The sequence below is a fragment of the Tursiops truncatus genome, chromosome 20 (genome assembly GCF_011762595.2).
Source record: "Tursiops truncatus isolate mTurTru1 chromosome 20, mTurTru1.mat.Y, whole genome shotgun sequence".
Lineage (NCBI taxonomy): Eukaryota > Metazoa > Chordata > Mammalia > Artiodactyla > Delphinidae > Tursiops > Tursiops truncatus.
In genome coordinates, this window is record NC_047053.1 from 46,656,395 (window position 1) to 46,683,585 (window position 27,191).

At 47.2% G+C, this 27,191-nt stretch overlaps 1 protein-coding gene across 4 annotated transcripts in view; it reads left to right on the forward strand.

Annotated features, from left to right (window-relative positions):
• Window positions 1-27,191, forward strand: part of NPLOC4 (NPL4 homolog, ubiquitin recognition factor) — a 56,162-nt gene that overhangs the window by 19,173 nt on the left and 9,798 nt on the right. For 3 of the 4 annotated variants that reach the window (XM_033848065.2, XM_033848064.2, XM_033848066.2), the window contains 7 exons: window positions 1,818-1,941; window positions 4,328-4,507; window positions 7,672-7,758; window positions 9,716-9,787; window positions 10,209-10,335; window positions 14,960-15,120; window positions 25,374-25,445. In XM_033848065.2, the coding sequence (XP_033703956.1) occupies window positions 1,818-1,941; window positions 4,328-4,507; window positions 7,672-7,758; window positions 9,716-9,787; window positions 10,209-10,335; window positions 14,960-15,120; window positions 25,374-25,445 (823 nt within the window). The remainder of the gene's footprint in view (window positions 1-1,817; window positions 1,942-4,327; window positions 4,508-7,671; window positions 7,759-9,715; window positions 9,788-10,208; window positions 10,336-14,959; window positions 15,121-25,373; window positions 25,446-27,191) is intronic. The other variant, XM_073798499.1, reaches the window with a different exon arrangement.

The following is a 27,191-nucleotide window of genomic DNA, read 5'->3' on the forward strand; positions in this document are numbered from 1 at the left end:
AGTCTTCTGTCTGTGGAGTCTGCCCTTTGCCCTGGAAGCTGCCTCTTTATCAACTCAATTTCACAGCTGTAGCGGGGCTGAGGCGGTGGCGCTGTCCATGGCTTGGCCTCTGGTGCCTCAGCATTGTTGTCCGCAGGCTCGGCCAGGCGGGCAGCGTGGGTGGGGTTGGGCAGTGGGGGCAGCTGTCTCTTGGCTCTTAGAGCATGCTGTGACAGTGGCAAGCTGAGAGCAGTTTGATTTCTTTTAAACTACGTCAGGTACTTGCCTGTGCAACCCCCTTCTGTTGATATGCTCACCTCACCAGAAAGTAACGGACTTCTTACTGTGATTTTATGATTCCTATCCATGCAGGGAGAGGAGACGGTGGCTGAACCCGAGTCAGCAACATTTTGTGAAGAATGTCATGTTGGCCTGCTCGTAGTTTTTCTCTGACAACCCGCTAACATCCTAAAATGACTTTTAAAAAAAGTTAGACCAGGAAAAAAAAGATCCCACCAGAAGCCCATTTTTGCCCACTTGTGGGGTAAGCTCTGGAGCTGTCTTGACCAGAGCATGAGTGTGCTGGGACCTGTCTGCCTTTTGTCCGTCTAGGTCAAGGGCTCACTTGTTGCTGTTGTTAACGTGCAGCCTAGGTGGCAGTCATTGCTTCCCAGGTGCCATCGTTCCAGCATGCCGCTGGCTTGTGAGGACAGGACTATTCACTGGACCATTTGTGAACGGGAAAGTGGCAGAGGGTGAAGTCACTTGTGCAGGCTCACCCCAAGTCCACAGTGGGGCCCAGGACATCCTCACTGACCAAAAGCAGAGTGAAGATATCTTTGTTATGTATCCTAATCAGGTTTTTTCTATGAATAAGAATTTTATACAGAAGTCTTAAGTACTAGACTCATAAAGTAAATGTTTCTGATAAATTGATGGAACTTGAAAAGAACTTCATTTTCTGTCAATGGCATAGGTTAGATCTAGATATTTAGCAGTACTGTTGAAAATCTTATGCGGTACATATATACAATGGAATATTACTCAGCCATAGAAAGGAACGGAATTGGGTCATTTGTAGAGATGTGGATGGACCTTAGAGTGTCATACAGAGTGAAATAAGCCAGAAAGAGAAAAACAAATATCATATATTAACGCATATATGTGGAATCTAGAAAAATGGTACACATGAACCTATTTGCAGGGCAGGAATAGAGACGCAGACATAGAGAACAGACATGTGGACACGGGGACGGGGAGTGTGGGACAAATTGGGAGATTAGTTTTGACATAAATACACTACCACGTGTAAAATAAATAGTGGGAACCTGCCGTATAGCACAGGGAGCTCAGCTCAGTTCTCTGTGACGACCTAGATGGGTGGAATGGGGGTGTGGGAGGGAGGTCCAAGAGGGAGGGGATATAGGTATACATATACATATATATGTAGTATATATGTGTATGCATATATACGTATATACATATATGTACATTCACTTCATTGTACAGTAGAAGCTAACACAACATTGTAAAGCAACTACAATTTAAAAAAAAAGAAAAAGGAAAAAAAATCTTCATAGATGTCAGTGGTAGTGAAAATTAAAACTGCTTTTATTGGAAAATAGTTTTGTATTCTTGTACAGTCTAGTGTACAGGACAGAAGCTACAACACCATTAGAATAAGTTTTAGCACATTTTCCCTGCTGTGGATACCACGTGCTTAGCTCCTGAGAACTCCCTTCAGGAAGTGTAAGATACCTGACATTTTATTTCCAGCCTCCTGCTACACTTTTCACCATTGTAATGTTTAATTAATTAAGTTGCCTTTTCTTTTTCAGGGGGAAATTTGTTGCCCTGGAGAACATCAGTTGCAAGATTAAATCAGGGTGTGAAGGACACCTTCCGTGGCCTAATGGCATCTGTACTAAGTGCCAGCCAAGTGCCATCACTCTGAATAGACAGGTGAGATGTTCGCTGTATCCATCTAGATGCAGAAAGCAGTAGATTGTGTGTTCATGGCTGAGGAGTGAAAATGTCTGGAAAAGCCCCTCCTTGGAAAGGAGCTGCTGGTAGCAGTGTGAGTTACATGGGGCAGAGTCTCGGGTATTTTGGGGCTGATTGATTGACCCTTTTATGGAAATCATACACTGAGGACATTATTTGTAAGATCTCTAGCTCTTTCAAGCATAGAGGGGAGCCTTCAGTTTTCTGTTTTGTTGGCTTGTGTGGAGGCAGAATTTACTTGGCGACTGTTTAAAATGCTCAGTGGTTGTGACTTTACCTTTTAAGAAACTGCGGCTCTGGAAGTTGGTAGTTGAACAGAACTGCCCTGGGACCACCTCAGGGCATCTGTCCAGGCCAGGTTAAGAAGGGGGCTGGACTCAGGAAGGAGCGAAAAAAGAATCAGGGAAAACTGTGTGCAGTTATTCTGGCTTTTTCCACTCTTATTGTCCAGCCCTCCAAAAATAACCCTCCTCATCTTTCCCCTGCCACTGCCAGCCCATGTTTAGCTCCTTAGAATTCCATCCCTCCTTAACTGTTTGAGCACCTTTCTTCCCTTTCTTTCTCTCCTTCCCTCCATCCATCCCTCCCTCCCTCCCATTCTCTTCTTTCCTTCCTTCCTCCCTTCCTTCCTTTCTGTTTATTTTGGCTGCATTGGGTCTTCGTTGCTGTGCATGGTCTCTAGTTGTAGCGAGTGGGGGCTACTCTTCGTTGCCGTATGTGGGCTTCTCATTGCGGTGGCTTCTCTTGTTGCAGAGCACGGGCTCTAGGCACGCGGGCTTCAGTAGTTGCAGCATGTGGGCTTCAGTAGTTGTGGTCCTTGGGCTCTAGGGTGTGCAGGCTCAGTAGCTGTGGCACACGGGCTTAGATGCTCCGTGGCATGTGGGATCTTCCCGGACCAGAGATTGAACCCCTGTCCCCTGCATTGGCAGGTGGATTCTTAACCACTGCACCATCAGGGAACTCCCCTCCATTTTTTTAAAAATTTTGTTTTAATTTTTTTTGGCCGCGCTGCACGGCATGCAGGATCTCAGTTCCCCAACTAGGGATCGAACCCTCGCTCTCTGCAGTGGAAGCGCAGAGTCTTAACTGCTGGACCGCCAGGGAATTCCCCGTCTCTCTTTCTTTCTGTCTTAATTTCTTTTTGAAAACTTTTTTTTTTGACCTAGAGATTGTGAAAACCTGCGTTTTAGGCAAAATCCCAGTAAGATTAATTTGAATTAATTTAATGAGAGTCCCACCCCTACCCCTCCCACCCACTAGAATCTGAAGTCGTCTTAAGGGCATAGCACATTCTTTTTTTTTTTTGGCCACCCCGTGTGGCATGCAGGATCTTAGTTCTCCAACCAGGGATCGAACCTGTGTCCACTGCATTGGGAGCGCAGAGTCTTAACCACTGGACCGCCAAGGAAGTCCCGAGAGTACATTCTTTTTTTAAAAAAAAATAATAAATTTATTTATTTATTTATTGGCTGCGTTGGGTCTTCATTGCTGTACGCAGGCTTTCTCTTGTTGCAGAGACTGGGGGCTATTCTTCATTGTGGTGCGCAGGCTTCTCATTGCGGTGGCTTCTCTTGTTGTGGAGCACGGGCTCTAGGCGCGTGGGCTTCAGTAGTTGTGGTGCATGGGCTTAAGTTGGTCCACGGCATGTGGGATCTTCCCTGACCAGGGGTCGAAGCCATGTCCCCTGCATTGGCAGGCGGATTCTTAACCATTGTGCCATCAGGGAAGCCCCCGAGAGTACATTCTTAAAGTAAGTGTGTGTGTGTGTGTGTGTGTGTGTGTGTGTGTGTGTGTGTGTGTGTGTGTGTGTGTGTGTGTGTGTGTGTGTGTGTGTGTGTGTGTGTGTGTGTGTGTGTGTGTGTGTGTGTGTCTGTGTGTGTGTCTGTGTGTGTGTCTGTGTGTGTGTTTTAAAAAGCTAGGTAAGGGCTTCCCTGATGGCGCAGTGGTTAAGAGCCCACCTGCCGATGCAGGGGACACGGGTTCCAGACCTGGTCGGGGAAGATCCCACATGCCGCGGAGCAACTAAGCCCGCAAACCACAGCTACTGAAGCCCGCGCACCTAGAGCCCGTGCTCTGCAACGAGAGAAGCCACTGCAATGAGAAACCACAGCTACTGAAGCCACTGTGCACCGCAATGAAGAGTAGCCCCCACTCGCTGCAACCAGAGAAAGCCCGCGCGCAGCAACAAAGACCCGACGCAGCCAAAAATAAAATAAAATAAATAAATTTTGAAAAAAAAAAAAAAGGTAGGTAAAAGATACTTGTGAACAGTTTGTGATAAAATAGTAAATTATTTATTTTTGATGGAGTGTTTTAATTTAGCCCATTGTTGTTAACTCTACAGAAATACAGACATGTGGACAACATCATGTTTGAGAATCATACAGTTGCTGACCGCTTCCTTGACTTCTGGAGGAAGACAGGGAACCAGCACTTCGGGTACTTGTATGGACGGTACACGGAGCACAAAGACATTCCTCTTGGTATCAGGGCTGAAGTGGCTGCGATTTATGAACCTCCTCAGGTAGATGTGAACAGGATTTGCTGTCTACGGGTCTCTGTATTGCTTTGTTTTGAAGGCTGTATGGGAGCCCTTTCAGGTTGCATGCTGCTTCTCTTACTGTATCATTTGCCCAGTCTATCTCTCTCTCTATACACACACACACACAGTATTTATTTTCTGAATTATTGGAAAGTAAGATCATGGCCCCTAAATATTTCAGTGTATATGTCCAAAGAATAAGGACACGTTCTCATATAACAAGTACACTGAGCAACTTAAGTAAATTGAACTTCGATACAATATTTTTATCTAATCTGCCATCTTATTCAACTTTTGTCAGTTCCCCCAAAAGTGTCATACAGTTGCCCTCTCTCTTCTGCTTCTGTATCTCCTCTGTCCATGCCTACAATCAGCTGTCCCAGGATTTATGGAATTAGAGTCACAAAATTACTCAAGTTCTTTATCTTATGCCACACATGTAACTGTCTTAATAACAATATCAAAATTACCACCAGTGTAGGACTGAAAACAGTTCAAGATTGTTTTGGTGGGAGGGGAGGGCCCCTAGGGTATATCCCACTAGGGACCAGCAGTTGGTTACTGTGTTTTAAAGTCACTTGGAAGATCTTCCCTGTATGATTACGTCACCAACGAGTTACACGTTTACGTTCATTTGCTTTATTTTCAGTATTTAGGGATTGGATTTACGTATATATTTTTTATTTATTTATTAAATAGATTTACTTATTATTATTATTATTACTTATTTATTTATTTATTTATGGCTGCGTTGGGTCTTCGTTGCCGTGCGCGGGCTTTCTCTAGTTGTGGCGAGCGGGGGCTGCTCTTCGTTGCAATGCGCAACCGCTTCTCATTGCGGTGGCCTCTCTTGTTGCGGAGCATGGGCTCTAGGCGCGCGGGCTTTGGTAGTTGTGGTGCGTGGGCTCAGTAGTTGTGGCTCGTGGGCTCTAGAGCACAGGCTAAGGAGTTGTGGCTCACGGGTTTAGTTGCTCTGTGGCATGTGGGATCTTCCCGGACCAGGGCTCAAACCCGTGTCCCCTGCATTGGCAGGCGGATTCTTAACCACTGCGCCACCAGGGAAGCCCATATATATTTTTTAATTTGTATAATTATGTAAAATGTTTATATGGTTGTATAGTATATATTATATAAAATATTTATTTTGTCTTATAGTATATAAGTTTACTACAAAAGTGAAGATTGGAACTGTATTGCATCCTGGTTCATGATGTGCTGAGGTAGTTGGGAGAGGGTCTTGTGCCTGCAGGTGACTGTGATGTAAAAACACAAAAACATGGTGCGCTGAGGCATGGCCAGAGGGGTGAATGGAACACAGTAAATGTTAGTGGCTGAATTTGGTGGTGGGATATCGGTGTTCACTGTAAATTCTTTAACCTTTGCTGTATGTCTGAAATTTTTTATTTAAAAAAATGTTGGAAAAGTAAAAAAAAAACTGCACATTTGCAAAGTGAGGTCTACAAACAACGTCTTCCCCTTCATCTAATTTCCTCCCTCTCCTACAGGTAGCCCCCACTTTAAGCAGTTTTTGGCTTAGATCTCTAAAGTTTGAATTTTTTTTACCATAAGCAGATATACAGATATTTCACACTATCCCCTCCTTTGTCTCTGGGTGGGCACCACGCCGTATACAGGTGTGTCACCTGTGCCATGTTCTGGAGATCTCACCGTGACTGGTCTACTTTTTAAATAAACTAGGGTCTGAAACTGCAGGCCTTGTGGCCACTGGCTGGTGTGCAGGTGTGTGGCTCCTGCACAGATGCTGTTTCTTCCCTGGCTGTATTTATACAGATTGTGTGTCATCTACTCCTTGGATATTCTCATTATTTACTGAGAGCTACAGATGAAATGTTTGACCAGGCCTTTTATGATGGTTCACTTCCAGGGAGACGTGAGATGGCAGTAGATGCTCACCCAGAGACCCTGCTTGTCTGACTCTTTGGGCACTGAGTGTGCTCTGTCAGTGGGAGCTGCTTTTGGAAGCACAAGACATTCCAATTCAGTTTTGAGGAGGGTCCTTTCATGAAGCATTTCAACAGTTCTGTTAAGAGTATGATTGAACAAAAATCGGAACAGAAGCCTCTGGTGTCCAGACTACTAACAACATCATCAGAGCTCCCAAATTGGGGATCTTGGAGGTTGAAACACTTGACCTCTAATAACCTCCAGCTCATTAGAAGTTGAAGCTCATGCTGCCACATGTCATGAAACAAAATCCTTAGGTTTGTTCTGAGTTTGTGCTTTGACCTGTGCTCTGGAGGTATTAATGATCTCCATATGGGTCATACCCAGCAACATAAAGTTCTTTTGTTATTTTGCCAGGATTTGACTAATTTACAAGGATATACCCAATTAGTATAACTCAATTTGGAATTACCTTCACTTTCATAATCTGTAGCCGGGTCTTCTGCTCAGTATGATGCTTAGCTTTATGAGCTGCATTTCAGTGCAGATTAAAGATTTCAGCAAGCTTTGTCCACTGCAGGAAGTGGGATCCTGTGGCCAGTGTAGGTTGCATGTGAGCCAGCCCAAGCCCCCCGCCACTGCCCCAAGCTGAGGGCTCTGCCCACCGGTCAGCAGGTTACCGATTTCAGGTGTCCTATCCTTGGCTTAGGGTGTGTGTATCTGTTGTACTCTCTCACTCTGCCATGCCTGTGAAGCTAAGCACTGTCCCTGCAGGAGCTGCATACGAATTTTCAAAGACTGTTTTTTGGGAACGAACGTTACCTTACAGCTCTAATCTTACCTAATCTAGCCAAGCCTATTTGGAGTGAAAACTATTTATCCAAGGGAGTTTTGAAACTAACTTCTATCCCCAATGAAGGAACCTTAAGGTGTAGAGAGCCTTCCCTAGTCCTAAACAACCACATGTTTCATGTGGAGCTGCTGACATGAACCAGCCTGAATACAGCCTCTTCATGTTCTCTAAACCTTGATTAAAAGCAAAGCACAGCCCTAGACGGGAAGAGCCTGGAGGGCTTGGCCTGTGTTATCTGGTTGAGCTTTTCCCGCTGCCTTAACTCTCCTTTTTGGCAAGGGGGAGACCGGTGCTCCTTTGTGACACCTGAGCCAGAAATGGAACAGAGCTGCTGTGCTGCTTTTCTGAACCCCTCCTCTAAGTACATCTCTCTTTAATACCCCCACAGATTGGTACACAGAATAGCTTGGAGCTTCTTGAAGACCCAAAGGCTGAGGTGGTTGATGAAATTGCTGCCAAACTTGGCTTGAGGAAGGTACTGATTCTCTTGGCCTTGAGGGAGGCGCCCCGGCTCTGTGTTGGGGACATCTAGGTGGGTGGTATGGCCAGACCTGGTCTGGGACTGAACTCCCAACTGCACAAGGTCAGGTGCAGGCCTGGCACGTTTTGAAACCTTGCTCGTGTTTATTGGGTGCCCAAAAAAGGATCCCAGTGCAGGGACTGTTATATTTAAATCCACCAGACATACTTCTTAAGGATTGCCTCAAAGTGGGGGAGGAAAGAAGCAGCAGGAGCAAGACCCCTACTTCCTGCCGGAGGGGACCTTGACGCCAGGCTCTTAAGGCACATCCTCCTAGGTGTGAGCTCTCCCTTCACGTGTCTGTTTGCGCTCATCGTTTTCTGTCCCCCACACTTGGAGTTTCTCGTGGTCCCTCTTCAATCCTCATTGAACCTCCTGTTTATAATTGAGCCATCTGAGCGTGTAAGCCTTCTTAGTTTTCCTGGGCAGTTAGAAGACAGAAGAATTTTCTTTTTGAGTCTCATGATCTAGTTTATCTCACATCTTTGGTTAAGTTCCTAGGAACTATAAAGATGGCGTTTTATAGATAATGTTGAACTGTGAATTTGAACACATCTTAGGAATTCACTCTTAGTAGCTATGTAAGTTTTATCCTTTATTTCCTAATCAATTTAGACAGTGAGAAATAAACTCCCTATAGATAAACAGGGAAGACTGGAAATGTGCCTTATAACCCAGGAATGCTGCGGAACAAAGTCACTGTATCGTTTTAAGAACAAAAAAGTCCTGTTGTTTCTAACAAGGAGTCAGCATCATGATTTAGGGGCATGTTTTGGTTTAAATTCTGGAATTTTCTCTTGTTCAAAAGAGAAATCAGTGTCCCTGATTTTTTTTGCCTATGTTTGTTATAAATGTTTGGTCATGATAATCATAATTAGAAGATCTTGAAGTTACTTAAATGCCTTTCTCCAAACACTGGTTCCTTAGCCCTAATTTATCTCAGCTTGATTTTGGTTCTGCTTTATTTACTGCTGAGTTACATTTATCCTTTAAGTCTCATTTTCTCCATTGCCATCCTCCTCGGGGGTTTTGTTCATTTGGGCATTTTTAAAGAAAATGAAAGTCTCCAGATTTGCCTGGTCATGTCTGCAGGAGATGGAATTGAAGAGTTTCATGTCAGGGTTGTGCTAGAGAGGGTCACAAGCACCAGATCACTTCTCCGAAGGGCAGAAGTGGGTGTGTGTCTGGATTCCAGCCCTGCTCTTAGACCTCCCAGCCAGGTTCTGGTTCAGGAATGGTAATCAGCTGCGAGGTTCATGGGCACAGGAAGGCCAGGGATCACAGAGCACACAGACAGGCACTGTTGCTGTAGCAGGACGTGCCAGGGAGGCTGACCCTGCCCCAAGCCCTGGGACTGGCGTTTCAGATCCGTGTACCCTCAGATGCTTCCCTTAGCCCCACACCGGAGCTTAGAGGAGCAGCTGCGCAGTCTCCGTTCTATCATTCTTTTTTATTTTACATGCATTCTCTGGGGAGTATGTTTTCCTGTCTTACGGAGAAAGCCCTAGTATCTGAAGTGGCATTGTCTTTATTTGCTTGCTTGTTCTCTGTCTTCCTCTCTGGAGTGTAGATTCCCTTTTCACTGATGTTCTGTTAATTTTATGCACCCGGGGGTCCCCTGCACCTAGCATAGTGCAGGGCACAGAGGTGGTGCTGAGAAGACTTTTTCTAACGAATAAATGAGATGTGCTCGTTTGCCCTCATCTCCACCCGGCAGCACCAGGGGGAGGACGGCCAGTGTCAGCTGAGTAGAGTTTGAGAGCCCTGGTGTGGACAGTGGCTTAGCTGAGGAGCTGACTCACCTGGAAAGAAAGAACTGGCTTCCAGGAGTCTCCTCTCTTGGCAGAAGCTAGAAGACATTCGTCACCTGTTTCAGGGAGAGACTCAGAAGGTATTCTTCTCTTTTATGCAGGTTGGCTGGATATTTACAGACCTTGTCTCAGAAGATACCCGAAAGGGTACAGTTCGATATAGTCGAAATAAGGTGAGAGGGGGCAGGGATGCTCGCTCGGCCAGAGCTTGTTATGGACCAGCTCTGGGCTGCACTCTCCGGTGTCTCTGCACAGCTCACCCTGGCTTTTAGACCATGTTATTTTCAACACAGTGTTCTTGATAAATTAAGGCTGGGTCTGTTCATTCTGTCTCGGAGATCAGAGAGACTTTACCTTTATAAACCACTGCTTTTTGGAGGTCAGCCCATGAGGTGGATTGCCTGTGCTTCTAAGGCGTTACTGGTTACACGTGTTTTTCTGTAAGGAGTTGGTAACAGTCAGGAATTACAGGTACTTGCTTCACCGTAGTTTGTGATGTGTCATAGTTTAGTTCTTAATATTTTCTAAAGAAGAAATAGAAGCATATTTTGACATGATGCTATAAAACTTGGTATGCTGGTTCTCTTTTCTTAGGACACCTATTTCCTGAGTTCAGAAGAATGTATCACTGCAGGAGACTTTCAAAATAAGCATCCCAACATATGTCGACTCTCTCCAGATGGACATTTTGGATCCAAGTTTGTTACTGCAGTGGCTACAGGTATAAATGGGGACATTTATATTGTAAATATTACTACCTTGTTAATATGTTTTGTTCCTCTTTCAGTAGCTTTGCATTCTTAACTTAGTTACAATAGATTTTCTTTCTTTCCTTCTTTTTTTTTTTTTTTTGGCTGCATCGCGCGGCATATGGGATCTTAGTTCCCTGACCAGGGATCGAACCCGTGCCTCCTGCAGTGGAAGTGTGGAGTCTTAACCACTGGACCGCCAGGGAAGTCCCTACAATAGATTTTCTTAATGGGCCTGTGAGACATAAGATTCTTCTTTTTTGGTTTGCGGCAAAAATCTTGAACTACTCAGCATCACACAAAACTACTAGAATTGCGGCCTCAGTGTAGCCCTCCTCTAGTCCATTCTCTTGGCCTCAGTCCAAGTTCACTTGGTTCTGGAGAGTTCTGGGCTATCTTTGCCCCTTTGCAGTAACCAAGGATGACTCTGTCTAGCTGTGCAGGAGAAGAGGGATTTACTGTTTCTGTTACTTTTTTATTTATGAGTGGGAGTGTCATTTTAAGAAACCATTTCCATAAAGCTTGTTTTTGGGAGTGATGAGTGTGTGTGTGTGAGATGTTGTGCACATCATACTACATGTTATGTACACCATGAATATATAATAATAAAAGACTGTGGCCTTAAACAAGTACCGCCAAATCTTTTATACCATACTTGAGATGCTGTCCTAGAGAAAAGCCCGGCGTAAGACCGTATGATTTGAAAGAAGGAGGAACTTGAAACTTGGAGAACCAACTAATAAAAACAATCTCTTTGGTCAGTTTTTTAAAGTAAACACTAACCTCTATCCTGTGAAGACTTGGGTTCTACCATCACAGAGATGATAATCCAGTTTGTTCATGGTAACCATGCTTCCTCTAGTTCAAAATACCAGTTTACAAACAGCCCAAGCATGTAAGTAACTAGATCCCTTATTAATCCCAGCTGAGCCTGTTACCACTGCCATGGGAAGGAAAACATCTATCATACTGTCTGAATTTTTAAGATCCATTTGATTTGAGATCCATTTAGAGTGACCAGCACCTTCTTTTTGAAATGAATGTACTTTGGGGGCATGAGAGGCCATGGCTGCATTGTTCACATGTTAGCATAAATTAATGGGGTCAGATGCTTAAGGAAGTGGATGGGAGTTTGGACTGGGATTTGTGGAAGCAGTAATTCCGTAGCATAGAGTCCTTCCACGGGGGCAGATGGGGCAGGGGGCCTGTTGTGATGAGAGCGCTCAGGGTAGCAGGAGCCAAGGAGGAGAGCAGAGAAGAGACACGTTTTACATAATCAGAATTTTGCCAAGCCAGCTTTCTGTTTGATGAAGGGGAGGAAAGTATTCTCTTTCTACTCTCTGCATCACATAAACCCCTGCCCTCTTCATTTAGGCTGAGATTCTGGGTCCAGGCATTTAGGCTGGTGGTTCTCAAGCCTATCAGACTGGACACCCTCTCTTTAGAACATTTGTGACACCTCTTTACTATCCAGAAAGTGAAATTCATAGATAATATACCTGCCCACACACCTGATTCTAAAAAAGAAAGCAGAGTAGTAGGCTGACTGTAACATTGAGGAGAAATAATAGTGAAGGAGCATGCATGTAATAAGACAGTGCATTCTGCATGCCAGTGCTTGGGGACTGGTGCCTGCTGAGGAGAGCACAGGGGAGGAGCCGGAGCTGCCAACCTTGTGGGGCGGGGCCTGCACAGGCATCAGTGACGTGGTTCCCAGACACTCAGCAGCTCTCCACGGAGCTCTGAGCCAAGCAGGGCCCTTCCTCAGCTTATGTGGTATCATGCTCCTAGAGGATTCGCTGTGTGTTAAAGCTGGGCGTGTTTGTTTCTGTGGCTGTGTATAAAATATAATTGATTCTAATCCTAGATCATCACAAATAGGGGTTTTGCCTACAGGAGTGTTAGGGGGACATTTCAAGGCCATGTGGGATGTGGAACAGTTCTTTATTGTGTGGGACTCCCTGGTCACAGCAGGACGTCTGGTACCTTTGACTCTAGCCTGCTAAAACTGGCAGCCCCTGCCCCCCGCTGCCCCCCTTCGTTGAGACAACCAAAAATCATCTCCACAGATTTCCAGAACTGCTTCTTGTGAGAACTGCTGTTTTAGGCTTCCATGGGCTCCCATGGTAACCTAACCCCTTTAATTACTGTTTCTGTGGGGAATTATTCAGTGGGCCCAAAGAACTGGTACATGTTTTGAATTATAAATAGTTTCCAACTTGGGGGCTGCCTGTACTTTCAGTTATTGACTCAGTTGGAAATTTGGAAATCATAGATTGACCTTGGAATTTTTGCCTCCGAAATTGGCACTTTACTAGGGTTTTCGAACTATAAGGCAGAAAATCACTTAACTTATAATAAGATCTGCAGTTAGAGTCCTTTCACATCTGTGCTGATTTGTCCCTCTTGGTAATGCTGTGAGATGCTCAGACTCATAATTCCTCTCCCTTTCCCAGGGGGCAGCGATGGAAGGTGGTTATCCAAAGTGTCAGCGATCTTCTGACTCCAGACAGATTGTTCTCTTCCTCCTCTTCAGTGGTTCTTGACCAGGGACGTGTTGGTACCCTGGGGAGCTGTTTGAAATGCCCTTGCCGAAGTCCCATCCTTAAGACCCTGATGGGACAGGAAGGAGCAGTCCTGTGTGTTTATGGCCGTCTCCCGGGAGACTGGCTGGTGTGTCCCGGGGTTCATGGTGCTTCCATGGTCACGCTGCTGTCAGCTCCCCACAGCTGCTGCTGATGCTGCAGGCCCAGATGCTGGCTGGGGTGTGGGGGCCTTACCATTTGGCCTTGTGTCTGCAGATCCCTTCTAAGAACTTCTCTAGCTTGAAACTTTTAGGGGAAAAGAGTGATGATTACATGTGGGGTTTGCTCATGTGCACATGAAGGAGCTTGTGGAAGGAGAATCATCACAGAGTCCAAGTTTAAACTCCCTGCCACGATGCTGGTGTCTGTGTCTCGGTCACCTGGCACACTCGCACTCATTTCTCAGCTGTGCATGTTACTTTCTGGGCTGCGTCTCAGACTCAATAGCAGCTGTCCTTTATCACCACCCCTTTCCATCACACAGTGGACTTCCTGATGGACTGATTTGGGAAGGGAATGAGAGTTAACTGGCCTGGCCTGCTTCATCTCTGGGACGGTACCAGAGCAAGGTTCAGAGAACCCCTCAGGACTTGGTTTCTTGCTTTTCCACATGGAATGGGGAGCTTGCGGTTCCTGTCAGTGACTCTGCCTTTGGAGACTGTCCATATGGACTGAGTTTGCTTTTTTTAAGAATCTTCTGTTTTATAAATACAGCTTTCCATTTTTCCCTGGTTCTCACAGGCCACATCTATCTCAAAACCAGCACAGGTTTACAGTACACACACCAAGGGCGGCTCCTCCAGGTTCCTTCCCAACCTCCTCTGCTCCTTGTGAACTGCACACTCGTTGTGCTATGACGTTCATTCCCCGGATTGCACCAGAGGGTCACATGCCCTGTGTTTGCTGCCTTGACCTTAGTTAGCGGTCACTGTCCAGGCCTGGCCACCTCCCCCGAGTGTGAGTTGAGGGCCAGAGAGAAGATGCTAGGCTTGACTATCCACCGGGCCTTTGGAGCCCAGCGTGACGCAGCATTTGGAAGCCAGCTGCTGTTGGCCTCTGGTGTGCAGAGTCGAGCAGACACAGGCCCCTGTTTGTCCCTTGGGGGCTGGCTCTGCCCTGTCCTTCACATTTTTGATTGCTTGGCCATCAGATCGGCTTTCTGGTAAATGTTTGAAAGCCAGACAGATAAAATTTCTGTTCCCTGATCAGTAACTTATTCTGTTTTTGTCAAAGAAACTAAGATAGAGATATTGAAGGTTTTTTAAAATTCTCCAAAGCCATAAAAATGATGGCTGTTACAGTTGTCAGTGTGTGACCGTGATTCTGCAGGGGAGGAAGATGGCTGCATGCTCGGTACTGCCTGACCTCCTGACCCGTTTGGGATGGGTTTTACCCTTGTCCCAAACTGTAAGCCCTACTGTGGGTTTCTTTGCAGCAGGGCCTGAGAGAGGTTAGAATGGAAGGCGTGGAGGGCAGGGCTCGGTGCAAGGAGAGCAACCTCCTAGGCATTGTGGTGGGGTCCACGCCTCCTTGATGTGCCAGCTGCACAGGTGTCTGAGGTCAGGGCTGCTCTCCATGCTATGCAGATACTGACACTGTGCTGGGAAAGGTTTCTGTGTTCTCCCATCCACTCCCATTCGTCTCCCTGCATTCACTCAAGAACAGAATTTGCTGGAACACAGGGCTCTGTCTGTTGTTCACATCTCTGTGATACTAAAAACCAGAAGCCCAAGTATGCTTTTGGGTGGGTGTTGGAGAAGGTTTAACAGTCTTGCCTCCCGATTCTGAGAGAGCGTGTCGCTGGTGGGGCCTGTTTGAGGAGCTGCAGTGGCATCTGCACACCCTGTGCTCAAGGCCTTGTGCCCAAGGCTGTCGTAAAACTGCTGTCAAACATTTTTGATTCTTACCCAAGACACACTCATGAGAGTTGGTTCTGCAGGTCCAAAGTAAAGGATGACACTTGTTTTGAACGTCCTTTGGAGGATTCTCGCTGAAGGTCTCTCTTTTGCAGGTGGCCCCGACAACCAGGTGCACTTTGAAGGGTACCAGGTGTCCAATCAGTGCATGGCGCTGGTCCGAGATGAGTGCCTGCTGCCCTGCAAGGACGCCCCTGAGCTCGGCTACGCCAAGGAGTCCAGCAGCGAGCAGTACGTGCCTGATGTGTTTTATAAGGTAAAAATGCAACGGTACCGAAAGAGAGAAGTGGATGGAGAGCAGCATGGACACTGACCTGTCCTGGACGTTGCTAACTTTGGTGCATTCTGGCCATGGGAGCTGTTGGTCAGCCGTGGTCATCTAGAGCCTAGCTTGTGGATAAGGGACTCTTTGGCATTTCCAGGGCCTTTGTTAGCTACTCAGGCAGGCTTCTGTGGTGTTAGGGCTTATAAGCAGAAGTGGGGGTGACACGCCCTGGGTTTAGGGGTACATAATACAAGTGAAACCACTGCAACACCGACTGTTTCAGTTTCTGAAAAGGAGAAATGGTGCCTAACAGGGCCTCAGCAGGAGTGAAGGTTGGAGCTGTTTGGCAGAAGTTAGGCTCTCCTGAGGGGACCAAGTTTAGGTTAACCGCTTAGATGAGCAGTTCTCCATTTCTAAACCTTTGTTTCCTGTGAAAGCTATAAAAATGATTTTTTTGAAAACTGTGATCTGGTTTGAACAAGTCGGAGTTGGGTGCTTCCCTGGGAATTAGCAACACGGCTCCCATCCTCCTCATGGGAGTTGCTCTGGTCACAGGCAGGCATCCTGCCTGTTCCCCGTCCTGGGCAGACTTTGGTTTCCATCTGGCACTGCTCTGTCTTTAATATTTCTTGTGTTCCCGGCTGCTTTTGTGTGTCTGAGAAGTACGTTGTTCTCCATTTCTGAAGGATATTTTCACTGTGTAAGGAGTTCTAGGTTGACAGGTCTGCTCACAATCTCACTGCACTTAGGCCACAAAGACCTGCTGGCAGAAGGGGCCTGGAAATAAAATAGGCAAGCAATGAAAACCCAGAAAGAGTGATGATCTAATTTCTTTAAAATGATTTGATATCTTTCAGCAATTTTTTTATATCAGTGTGTGCATGTCTAGTCATCGTTTTGTTGTTTTTATTGTTCTAGCAAGTCTGCATTTTTATTTATTTATTTTTAAAAATTTTATTTAGTTTTTTAAAATTCCTTCTTAAAAATATTTATTTATTTATTTGGCTGCACCAGGTCTTAGTTGCTGCACGTGGGATCTTTGTTGCCGCATGTGGGATTTTTTAGTTGCAGCATGTGGGATCAAGTTCCCTGACCAGGGATCAAACCCAGGCCCCCTTCATTGGGAGCACGTAGTCTTAGCCACTGGACCAGGGAAGTCCCTAAGTCTGCATTTTTAAACAGCTTTATTGAGATGCAATTCACATACCACACAATTCACTCATTTAATGTGCCCGGCTCAGGGGCTCTTAGGATGTTCACAGGGTTGTGTAATCATCACCACAATCTAATTTTAGAACATTCTTGTCCCCCCAAAAGAAGCCCTACATCCTTTAACGGTTACTCCCCAGTCCTCCCAACTCCTGGCAACCGCTGATCTGCTTTCTCTGAGGTTTCCCTGATGGAATCCTACAGTGTGTGGTCTTTTGTGACTGACTTTTCACCACTAACCGTAATGTCTCAAGGTTCCTCCGTGCCTGCAGCCTGCAGTACTTCATTCTTTTCATTGCCGAATAGCATTCAGTGGTATGGGCGCAGCTTACTACCTGCGGGATGCATCAGACACACAGGAGAGCGCCTAGAAGCTGAGGGGCTCTGGGGCCTCGTCCTGGTGGTGATTTGGAGACCAGAGACTACCTGATTGTGACAAAGACTTCACCTCTTCAGGGATCAGAAGTGGGGCTGAGACCCTGTCTAGAGCTGGCTTGTCCATGCTGTGGGTGTCTGTGGCAGTGGGTGATGTGCAAAGGAAGGGCACAAGGGCCTGAGAGTCTTGTCCCTGCTCCTGGTCTCCTCCTCAGCTCTTTGGAATGAAAGTCTTCAGTCTGCTTCTGAATCAGCGCTGCTGCGTGGTCCGAGGGCTGCGGGGGCGGGGACTGTCACTGAGCCAGGAAGGCCAGGCCAGTAGGTAGCGAGCAGTCTGTCTTTCCTCTGCAGCAGGCAGGCCTCGCTGTTGTATCTGCTCCTTTCAGGTGGTGGCAGTGGAGGGACAGAGTGAGGCTGGACTGTGACAACTTGCTTAGATGACCCCTCAGATTTGGGGACAGTAAGGAGCCCCAGGAAAGGGTTCTCCATATCATTCTTGAAAGAAAATATTTCCAAAGAGCCTTGTTTAGGAACTCCCATTGTCTCTTCCCTCCTGTGGTGTTTAATAGCAATTACCTGGCTTGATAACACAGATCTCACCCTTACACAAATCCTGTGTAGGCATCAGGTACTTTGAAGAATCATTAGTTTTAAACCATTATTAAACATTCACACATCAAGTCACACCACGCTGGGAACCAATGTGAGGGTTCAGTCTTTCCCTCAAAAGTTTCTATCTTATAAGATGCATTTGTATGGCACTGTTTTGTAATGTAGAATCTATGTTTTGACTCAGTTTTAGACCCTGAGACCTGGTGGTCCTGCTGGCTGCCGTCCTGAGCCTTTTGGCACAGCTCACTGGTCTGGGGGCCGTAATGGGGCCTGTTGTCCTTGTGGAGAGCCCCTCCCCTTTAGCCACAGAGGCTTGTGCAGCCCCGGTGCGCTCAGTGTGCATGAATACATTGCTCCAGGGTCATCAGGCTGCCATTTCTTTCTCTTTTCAGAGTTTTAAAAATTAAATATAGGGACTTCCCTGGTGGCACAGTGGTTAAGAATCCACCTGCCAATGCAGGGGACCAGGGTTTGAGCCCTGGTCCAGGAAGATCCCACATGCCACAGAGCAACTAAGCCCATGCGCCACAACTACTGAGCCTGTGCTCTAGAGCCTACGAGCCACAACTACTGAGCCCGCGTGCCACAACTACTGAAGCCTGCGTGCCTAGAGTCCATGCTCCGCAATAAGAGAAGCCACTGCAGTGAGAAGCCTGCACACCACAACAAAGAGTAGCCACTACTTGCCGCAACTAGAGAAAGCCCACGCACAGCAACGAAGACCCAACACAGCCAAAAATAAATTAATTAAAAAAAATTAAATATTGAGTAGATATGAAAGATTATTTATAAAACATGTTTAAGGAATAAAAAAAGCAGAAATACCAATCCTGAGTCTCTACCCCAGAGTTAAGGACCAGAACGTTCCTGTGGCCTCTGAAGCTGCTGGATCCTTCTCTCTGCTTCTGTCTCCTTTTCTCCCCCCTCCAGAGGGAGCACTACCTTCGGGGGTGCACTATGACATTCTTGCTTTTCTTCTAGTTTTACCTCCTTTGTGTGTTTTCCTAAAGCAGGTGTTGAGTTTTATATGTTGCTGCACACTGTAGACCCAAAACTGTGTTCTTTTGTCCTTGGAGATGGGCCACATTCACTTATCCTGGTGTGGCCTGAGACCTGCCTGCATGTGGCCATCATGTCACCTCGGCATGTGCCCACTGCGAGCAGAATACCGTGCGAACCACCACGCTCCGCAGCCTTGGGCCCGAGTCCCACTCCCCACTCAGACACTCATGGGGCATTTCCTTGAGCTGTAACTGTGCCGTCCTGATCATAAGTGAGGCCAGACTCCTTTTTCTTTGTTTGTTGGCTCGTCCTGTCTCCCGTAACGTGCTTGTTGTGTCTGTTTCCTCTTCTTCCCTGGGTGGTTCAATCTTTTTCTCCCTGCCTCTAACCCTGTCAGTCAGGGGTGTGACACCTCTGCCTCTCCACTCCCATGGTGTCATTGAGGCAGAGAGTTTATGTTTCCACGTGGTCAGTTTTCTGAATCTTGTCTTTATGGTTGGCATTTTGAATCACAAAGAAAGTCTGTTATCTTGTCTTCTCTAAGGTTGATGTTTTTGGATTCTTCTTCTACCTGGGATTATTTCAGATGTGTGGTGTGAGATAGGGGCCTAGTTTCCTTCTTAGTTTTTAGTCATATACTGTCTGAACACCATTTATTGGGAAAAACCCTCTTCTTTCTCTGTTGATCTGTGGTGCCTTTCCATTACCAGTCGTCTCTGTGATCGTGGCTGTGTCTCTGTCCTCCCTTCTGTCCACTGGCCGGTGTTCCTCAGCCAGCACCAACGTCGCACTGTCCGAGTCACTGTAACTTTACTCTTCGTCCCTGATCCATCACAGCCCTTCCCTGCTTTTCTTCCCGAGCTCTGACTGTTCCTGACCCTTCACTCCTTCATGGAGACTTGCCTGCAGGTTGCACACAACAAATAGGTCACGCCCCCCCCCACTCCCCCCCCCCCCGCCCCGCAATGTGTGTGATGCTGCCCTTTGTTTCTTGTTCTTTGACCTCTCTCAGAAAGTTAGGATTTTTCTCCTTGAAAGCCTTGTCCGTCATTTGTTAGATTGTTCCTAGGTACTTTATAGTTTCTACATATTGTAAAAACTACCATTTGGCAGTTCAGCTGTTACTTGTTCCTCTAATTTGTATGTGTGTTCTGGGTTCTCCACACAGATGAGTGTATTATCCAGGAGTGACAGTTCTTTTTCTCCCTTCCCTTCATTTTCACTCCTCGTGCTGGCTAGGGCTTCTGGAACAATGTCTAGTGATCAGCACTTTTGTCTGGTTTTTAATTGTAAAGGATGTGCTTTCGGGATTTCATCATTAACTATGAGTTTGCTGTGGGTTTTTTTGTTTTTGTTTTTTTGTAGTACCCTTTATCAGGTTGGAAATTTGCTTTTTATTTCCATGCCTTGTAAGTTTCTTGCCCTTAAGAAGAGAGCTCCCTTTTGCCGTGGAACACACGTTATTTCCTTAATCATGCTGCTGTTTTCTTAGATCGCTCACTTGCCTGTTAGTGAGAGCAGGCTAGAAGGGCTTCCCAGGATTGTTTATAGCCCTGTAGGATTTGAGACACTCATTTCTCATACGTTTCAGGAAAATACCAGTTTGAGCAAAGAGACCTATGAAAGCAAACATTTAAGTAATCCTTTTAGTCCTCCTGTGGGCTTTGGGGTTGGATTTAAAATATACCTTGTAAACAGGACACGTACCCATATTTGTCTAAGGCTGTTCATCATGGTGTTATCTGTGGTAACAAAAACTTAAAGCAATCTAAAAGTCTAATAACGGGCATTAAATTACAATACATCTATATGGTGGGATATTCTGTGATCACTAAAGGTGTGTGTTTGAAAATTACTTGAAGGTATGGGATGAAACTCATGATGTAAAATTACAAATGTATCTATATACAGTAAAATCCCAATTAACTTTTTGTTTTTTAAAGGCACACTTGTAGATGTTGATGCCTGTACGTATACACGTTTGTATGTGCGTTCACACAGGAGATGGGGGTGGAAAGCTTGAGGGTCCACCCTTGTCTACAGCTCTGATCTGTCTGTCCTAGGAAGTCCCGTGCAGCCAGTGAAAGAACGGCCGGGGAGCACCTCCTGTAAAGGTGGGGAGAGGTGCACACAGAGGAGGGTTTTGGAGCGAGGATCTAGTCAGCCGGCGAGGGGATGCTTGGGGACGGGCAGCAGAACGGTGAGGTGCATGGTTCCATGTGCATTAGGAGTGCAAGCCTTCTAAATATTAACTAAGAACATTTTATTAATGTGAAATCAAATGTATATTTTTTATGGGAAATCCTGCATTACAGGTTAATAAGGAAATAGATACCCCAACACGCCTCTTCACCTGTCCTTCCAGCACCCCGCGTGCATGCATGGACACGTGGACGTTGACAGGGCCTTGCCTCTGGAACCGCAGCCTCTGCACTCGGTCCAGCTGTGGATAGGGTGCGGCGTCCCTCGCCAGACCCCGGGGCTACAGTGATGAGCAAGTCACAATCATCCTCTCTTCCCAGGTGGTCTGTTGGTGGCTGTTGAGGTGTCCAGTGCAGCGTGGAAGTTAGCCAGGTGGGGAGGAAGCCCATCTGGGGGCCACACGTCCAGAGGGCATGGTGCATCTAGGGGTCCCAGGCTCAGTCTGGCTGGAATGTGCACGTGATGGGGGTGGTGGGCAATGAGAAGCCAAAGAAAGAAAGATGGAAGGTGATTCTGGAACAATCTTGCTGGATGTGGCGTGAAGGGGGGTCTGGAGGCAGGAGGCTTTTGCAGCAACATGAGTGTCAAATGCCAGGGCCGATCCAGGAGGGGCAGCAGGAGAGAGATGTGCGGTGGGGTCTACCGTCCAGTGTGAGGTGCGGCTGGAGGAGCTGAAGGCCAGGCCGTGGGGAGGGAGCTCCCCGGTGTGGAAGATTCTTTCTGGGTACAGAGTCCGGTGGCCAGTGAGAAGGCTGGTGCCACAGTCCAGGTGACATGTGTCTGCTCCCCATGGCATTTGGGGATGGAGAGGGTGTCCTGGAGCCAAGAGCTCCATGGGCCTTGCACGGTCCCGGGGAGGACAGGATGGAACTGGGTCTCTGGTTTGGGTGAGTGGTGGGTGCTGGAGTTGTAAACCTTGATGAGTAGTGGTGAGAGCAGGGGGGGGTGGGGTGAGTTCAGATGCCCGTGTTTGAAGTTTGATGTGGTGGGACCGGAAGGAGGTTAAGAGGCCCTTTTCACGGTTATCTGCCCAGAAACCCCAAATTAAAGCCTTGGAAGTAGAGGAGAGAAGCCGAGATTGGAGACCCCAGGGAACACTGCTCTTAGGCAGCTGCCCAGGTGGAGGGGCAGCAGGGTGGGTTCCTGGCATGAAGGGTGGTTGTGGGCTCAGTGCTGAGGAGTTGGAAGAGTTGACAGGTGGCTGCAGCAGGGAGGAGAGAGCATGCAGGCAGCTGCGGCGTCGCGGCTGTGGAGGGGACCAGCGCTCTCTGGGGGGACTGTGGAGTCTTCTCTGTCCTAGGCATCATTTACTGACCTGTCCTCAGCCCGACACGGGTTTGTCCCAGCATCTGGCACTTACCAGAAGTGCTTTGTGGCTCATCCAGGAGCTCACTCCATGTGTGTGCTGAGTTACTTGAGACATTCCAAGCAAACCATTCCATGCGTTGTTTTGTCAAAGGATAACATATATTTCAAGGGTTTCGTGTGGTCTCCCAAAGTTCCTCCAAGAAGGCTGCAGTTACATGCTCAGACTGTGCCGCAGGCCAGCCCTGCGCTAGTCTGCTTGCCTGCCTGGGCCCTGCTCTCAGGACCCCATGCTCTGCACTCACTCTGTCCCAAGTCCCCTGTGTGTGTTGGTGTTTTCTTTATGAATCGCCTCTGTGTGCCCTGAGGTATTTGTAAGGTGGTTCATCACTTTCACATTCGTTTGTGAAGTCTTTATACATTAACCCTTTGTCATATATTGCAGACACATGCCAGGATATCATTTTCTTTATACTTTTCATACAAAGTAAGGTGTAACATTTTGTGATTTCAAAGGTACGTTAATCCTTTTTCATTGTAATTCCTGCCTTTGTCATCATACTTAGGAAGTAATTCTTTACCTCAAAGCTGTATATTTACCTACATTTTCTTTTAGTGCTTTTACTTTTTTTAATTTTTAAATTAAAAATTTTTTCTTTTATTTGGCTGCATTGGGTCTTTGTTGCGGTGTGCGGGCTCCTCATTGCGGTGGCTTCTCTTGTTGTGGAGCACGGGCTCTAGGCACGCGAGCTTCAGTAGTTGCAGCACGCGGGCTCGGTAGTTGCGGCACGCAGGCTCTAGAGAGCAGGCTCTGTAGTTGTGGCGCGTGGGCTTAGTTACTCCGTGGCATGTGGGATGTTCTCGGACCAGAACTCGAACCCGTGTCCCCAGCATAGGCAGGCGGCTTCTTAACCACTGCACCACCAGGGTAGTCCTAAACGGGATTCTTTAAGAAACTTTGTCCTGAGAAATTTTTTTCTTGCTTTATTCTGCGAAGTCTCAGAAACTGCTAGTTTCACTTGTTACCTTCTTGCCAGTTTTGTAAGAAGAAAAGCAATACATTAAGGATTTCATTTTCCTTTTCCAAAGCAAGATGGTGCCACCCAGTAAGTGGAGTTTGCTGTTGTCCTGGCACAAAGCCTGCCTGCCTTTGAGCTAACAAAGACAGAGATCCCTGGATTTCTTGTTGATGTTTCCAGACATGGCCAATAGCAGGTAGCGAGGCACCAGGGACCTCAATTTCTGACTCTCCCAGTGTCTTGCTCCAGGTGGAGATAAAATTTCTGACACTTTGGCAGCTGCCAAACTAAGAATTAAGGTGTCTTCCTCCTAGTGTACTCTGCCTGACATTTGCTAACGCCCATAAAAAGTAATTGCCTTTTAAAATGGTGTATGGGGCTAAGGCTTGGTTGGCAAAAACATTTGAGTGAAGGCATGGGGGAGAGATAGAAGGTACCTGCTTTTCCTCCAGGGAAGAGAAGGGGATGCAGCACCTTTATTTTCTTGGGGAGCAGAAGGATGCAGTGGGGTAGTTAAATTTGAAAGAGAATAGCATGACACACAAAAAAGAGAGGGGGGCATTTAACAAGAATCATCCCTAGAGGGGAAGATTAAAGCGAACAGGTGCTGGGAAAATGTCTCTGCATATTAGAGCTTAATTAGATTTGAAGATGAATTCCAGACGGGCTAATTATGTGTGAATTGTTGCAGGTTGTTTCTTGTAGGGGCAAGTGTATATTTTTGGAAATGGTGATTTAGTTCGATTGGGTTTGATTCCCGCCTCCTACCGTATTTCCTCCAGTAGAAACTACCGCTTCTGGGGCCCCAGGACCCACTCAGCAGGCCTCATACCTTGGGCTGCCACTGTCAAAGCTGGTAGAGCCACGGAAAGCCAGGCCCAGCCTACCTGCTGCAGCAACGAGCATGCGGAAGGACCAGGGACTCTTGCCCAGGTGGAAGGGACAGTATTCCAACCTCAAAGGAAGGCAGACAGACAGAACGGACACTGTTTCCAGGAACCTGTCCTTTGATGGTGCTCCTGCTCCCTATGTGGCTGGCTTAGATGTGTTTGGTTAGATGTATTTGGACCGTTTTCTGGAAGGGCAGAGGGGCAGGCTCTTGCTAGCAACTCTCTGGGTTGTGAACAGAGAAAAGGTAGGGAAGGTGTGGATAATCTGAGATGTACTGCGGACCAGAGAGTTTAATTTCTGGGGAAAATAAAATAAAAAAAGAGCAGGGCCACATGGAGCCTCTGGAATTCCTATTAGGATAATGGACTCGGTTTAATGTAGGACAGCCTGAGAAGGTTGTCTCAAAAGATGGCATGGGCCTCGGACATCCCCGGAAGGTGTGATGTGCTAGGGGTGGCTTTGTGTCACCTGCACACCTCAGAGAGATCTGCTTGACACCCATTAGGGTCTGAGCTTTAATAAACATAAACTTTTATGTAAGGCCCCATAATTGGAAATTATGGATGTATAATTTATATATGACTTGAATGATTTATATAATGTTAAGTGATGATTTAAATAGAAAATATGACCCCCTCTTGCAGAATCTTTAATGAAAAGTGTTGGTTCTTATGAATTTATTTCTAGAGCTGTGTTTGAACTCAGCAAGTTTGACATAAATCAGATCTCATTTTCATTTTATGATTAATGAACATATGCTGGCCATTTTTCCCCATAATTAAACTATGTTCCATGCATCTGATAAAGCAAAAGAAGTTTAGACTTTGACAGATTGGTGGTGGTGGTTTTCCATGTCTGCGTATTTGTGTGTATGTGTACTGATTTGTGTGTGTGTTTATTTTATTAATGTATAAGGATTAAGTTTCCATGAAGTTGGGTTTCCAGAGGTGTGTGTAAGGTTGTTAAGAGTTAGCATTCAGGTGTGAGACTAGGAGAGCTTATAGAGGAGGAGGGGTACAGATGTAGCCTGACGGGGTGGGAGCCCGGGGTCTGTGTCTCCACAGCTTTAGCACCAGGCTGGTGCGCTCTCTCTCTCTCTCTCTCTCTCTCTCTCTATATATATATATGTATATTTGTTTGTTGCTACGTTGGGTCTTCGTTGCAGTGCGTGGGATTCTCATTGTGGTGGCTTCTCTTGTTGTGGAGCATGGGCTCTAGGTGCGCGGGCTTCAGTAGTTGTGGTGCATGGGCTTAGTAATTGTGGCTCACGGACTCTAGAGCATAGGCTCAATAGTTGTGGCGCATAGGCTTAGTTGCTCTGCGGCATATGGGATCTTTCCCGACCAGGGCTCGAACCTGTGTACTCTGCATTGGCAGGCAGATTCTTAACCACTGCGCCACCAGGGAAGCCCCCAAGGCTGCTTTCTTGAGTCTTGGCCGTCATCAAGAGCTCCAAGAAGTGATGGAAGGTGGATTCACTGCAAAAATATGCACATTTTCCTCTCTGCTTTTCATATACTTCAACAAGAATTGTAGTAATTTAAGGGCTGAGACAAGCGTGTGAATGGAAAACCTGTCACAGGTCGGCACACCTGCACTCACCCCCTGGACCTTTGTCTTGTGTTTCAGGACATAGACAAGTTTGGCAACGAGATTACCCAGCTGGCTCGCCCCCTGCCCGTGGAGTATCTGATCATAGACGTAAGTGTGTGTCATCTCCCCCTGGAGGTCAGGACGGCTTGGGGTGGCCTCGCAAGGGTGGCGGCTTGAATACCTGCTCTTCTGCCTGCACAGGACAGGCATCCAGAGGTGTTCTGAGTCACTGAGCTCCTGGCATCCCTGAAAAGCTAGAAACCTTAAGGGCTTTTCGTTTTTTATTTCCTTAAAAACAATTTAAGGGGTTAACTTCTCCCAACCTAAAGTGTAGCAAAGGACCACCGACAAGGCCAAGCAGCCTCTGGAGGTCAGCGAGCCTCTCCCTGGCTCTGTGCACAGGTGCTGCCCTGGCCACAGCTCAGAGGCCCACTCGTGGGGGCAGCATGGTCTCCAGGGGGGCACTCCAGGAGCCAAGAAGGTACCTGGTACCGACACGCCTTCCCCAAGTCTCAGCTCCTTTCTGGGGGTGTGCTCTGCTCACGGAGATGTGGCCACAGTGCAGAGGGGAGTGCGTGCTGCAGGACTAGAGCCTGATGCATTTGCAGTAGTCAGCGCTCTGTCCAAAGGGTATGGGAGGCGGCTCATTTCCTAATTGCTGCCTGCCAGGATGAATTCAGGCTGCATTTGGACTAGGATGGGCATATGATTCAGGCCATAAAGTATCATTGCATTTGGAGCAGTGGGTCCCTGTGAGCTGAGCCCGCCAACGCTCCATTCCAACTGACAGCTCCCGAGAACATATTTATTACCTAGGCCATAAAGGCATCTGCTTTTTAGACTACCTAGGGTGTAATTAAGATGAAAACAGATTGATGGAGCATACACTTAGGAGGAGTCTGCGTGATTTAAAGCCAGCTTCCTGAGGTCTTCTCTCCCAGTGGCCTCCCCATCCCTTTCCTTTCACAAAGGAGCTAAGTTCTTGCCTTAGTGGTTGTCACTGTAGTGTTTGGTTGATGGGGGAGCATTCCACCCTGTGATACCCAAGCGCTCTCTTACTGTGGAAGGAGGTTGGAGCAGGTGCCCAGACAGGTGTGCTCAGCTCCTCGCCCGGCCCCAGACCCCAACCTGACCAGGGCATCTGATGACTAAACCTCATGACCAGGTGGCTCTTCCAGGCTTCTGCAGAGGTGCTCTGCAGGTGGCCAGGCATCAGCTAGGTGACAAGGCAGGCTGGGTAGGGAGAGGATTTGAGCACAAAACAAAGTGCTCACCACCCTGCATCCTCTCCCCCGGCATCTGGGATGTTCAGGCTGCAGTGTGAACCTCGGTTCTGTTGCTCTCCAAGGTCTGTTGCAATTACAGGTCTAACAAATACTTCCCTAATTCCACATTTACTTAACTAGTGGGTCTACTGTTGTTGCTGGTCCACTCCTTTATCTGCCTTTCAAAGCGAGGGGCGAGAGCAGGCCACAGGCCTTGCCTCTGCAGCAGAGTGGCCCCTCTGCCATCTCTAGAATCATGACAACAGTTGAGACTGAGCCCCACATGTGCCACCCATTCTGTGGGCTCCACGTGTCTGGGTGCATTTGATCCTCACGGCAGCCTTAGGAGGCTTGGGCTCTCTGGTCGTCTGTATCTCTCTGATGAACAGAGCGAGGCCTCACAGTAGGACTTGGCAGTGTGCTCAAGGCCACACCTTGTGCCCTGAGGCCACGTGGTCTCGTCCATAAAAGGCCAGCGGGGCTCGATTTAGGGAGCTGCTGATGGCTCAGCTTACCGTTCACAGCGCTGGCACAGTCACAGCAGGTCCTGGGCCAGCAGGCCTGGAACAGCTCGCTGCCTTCACTGATG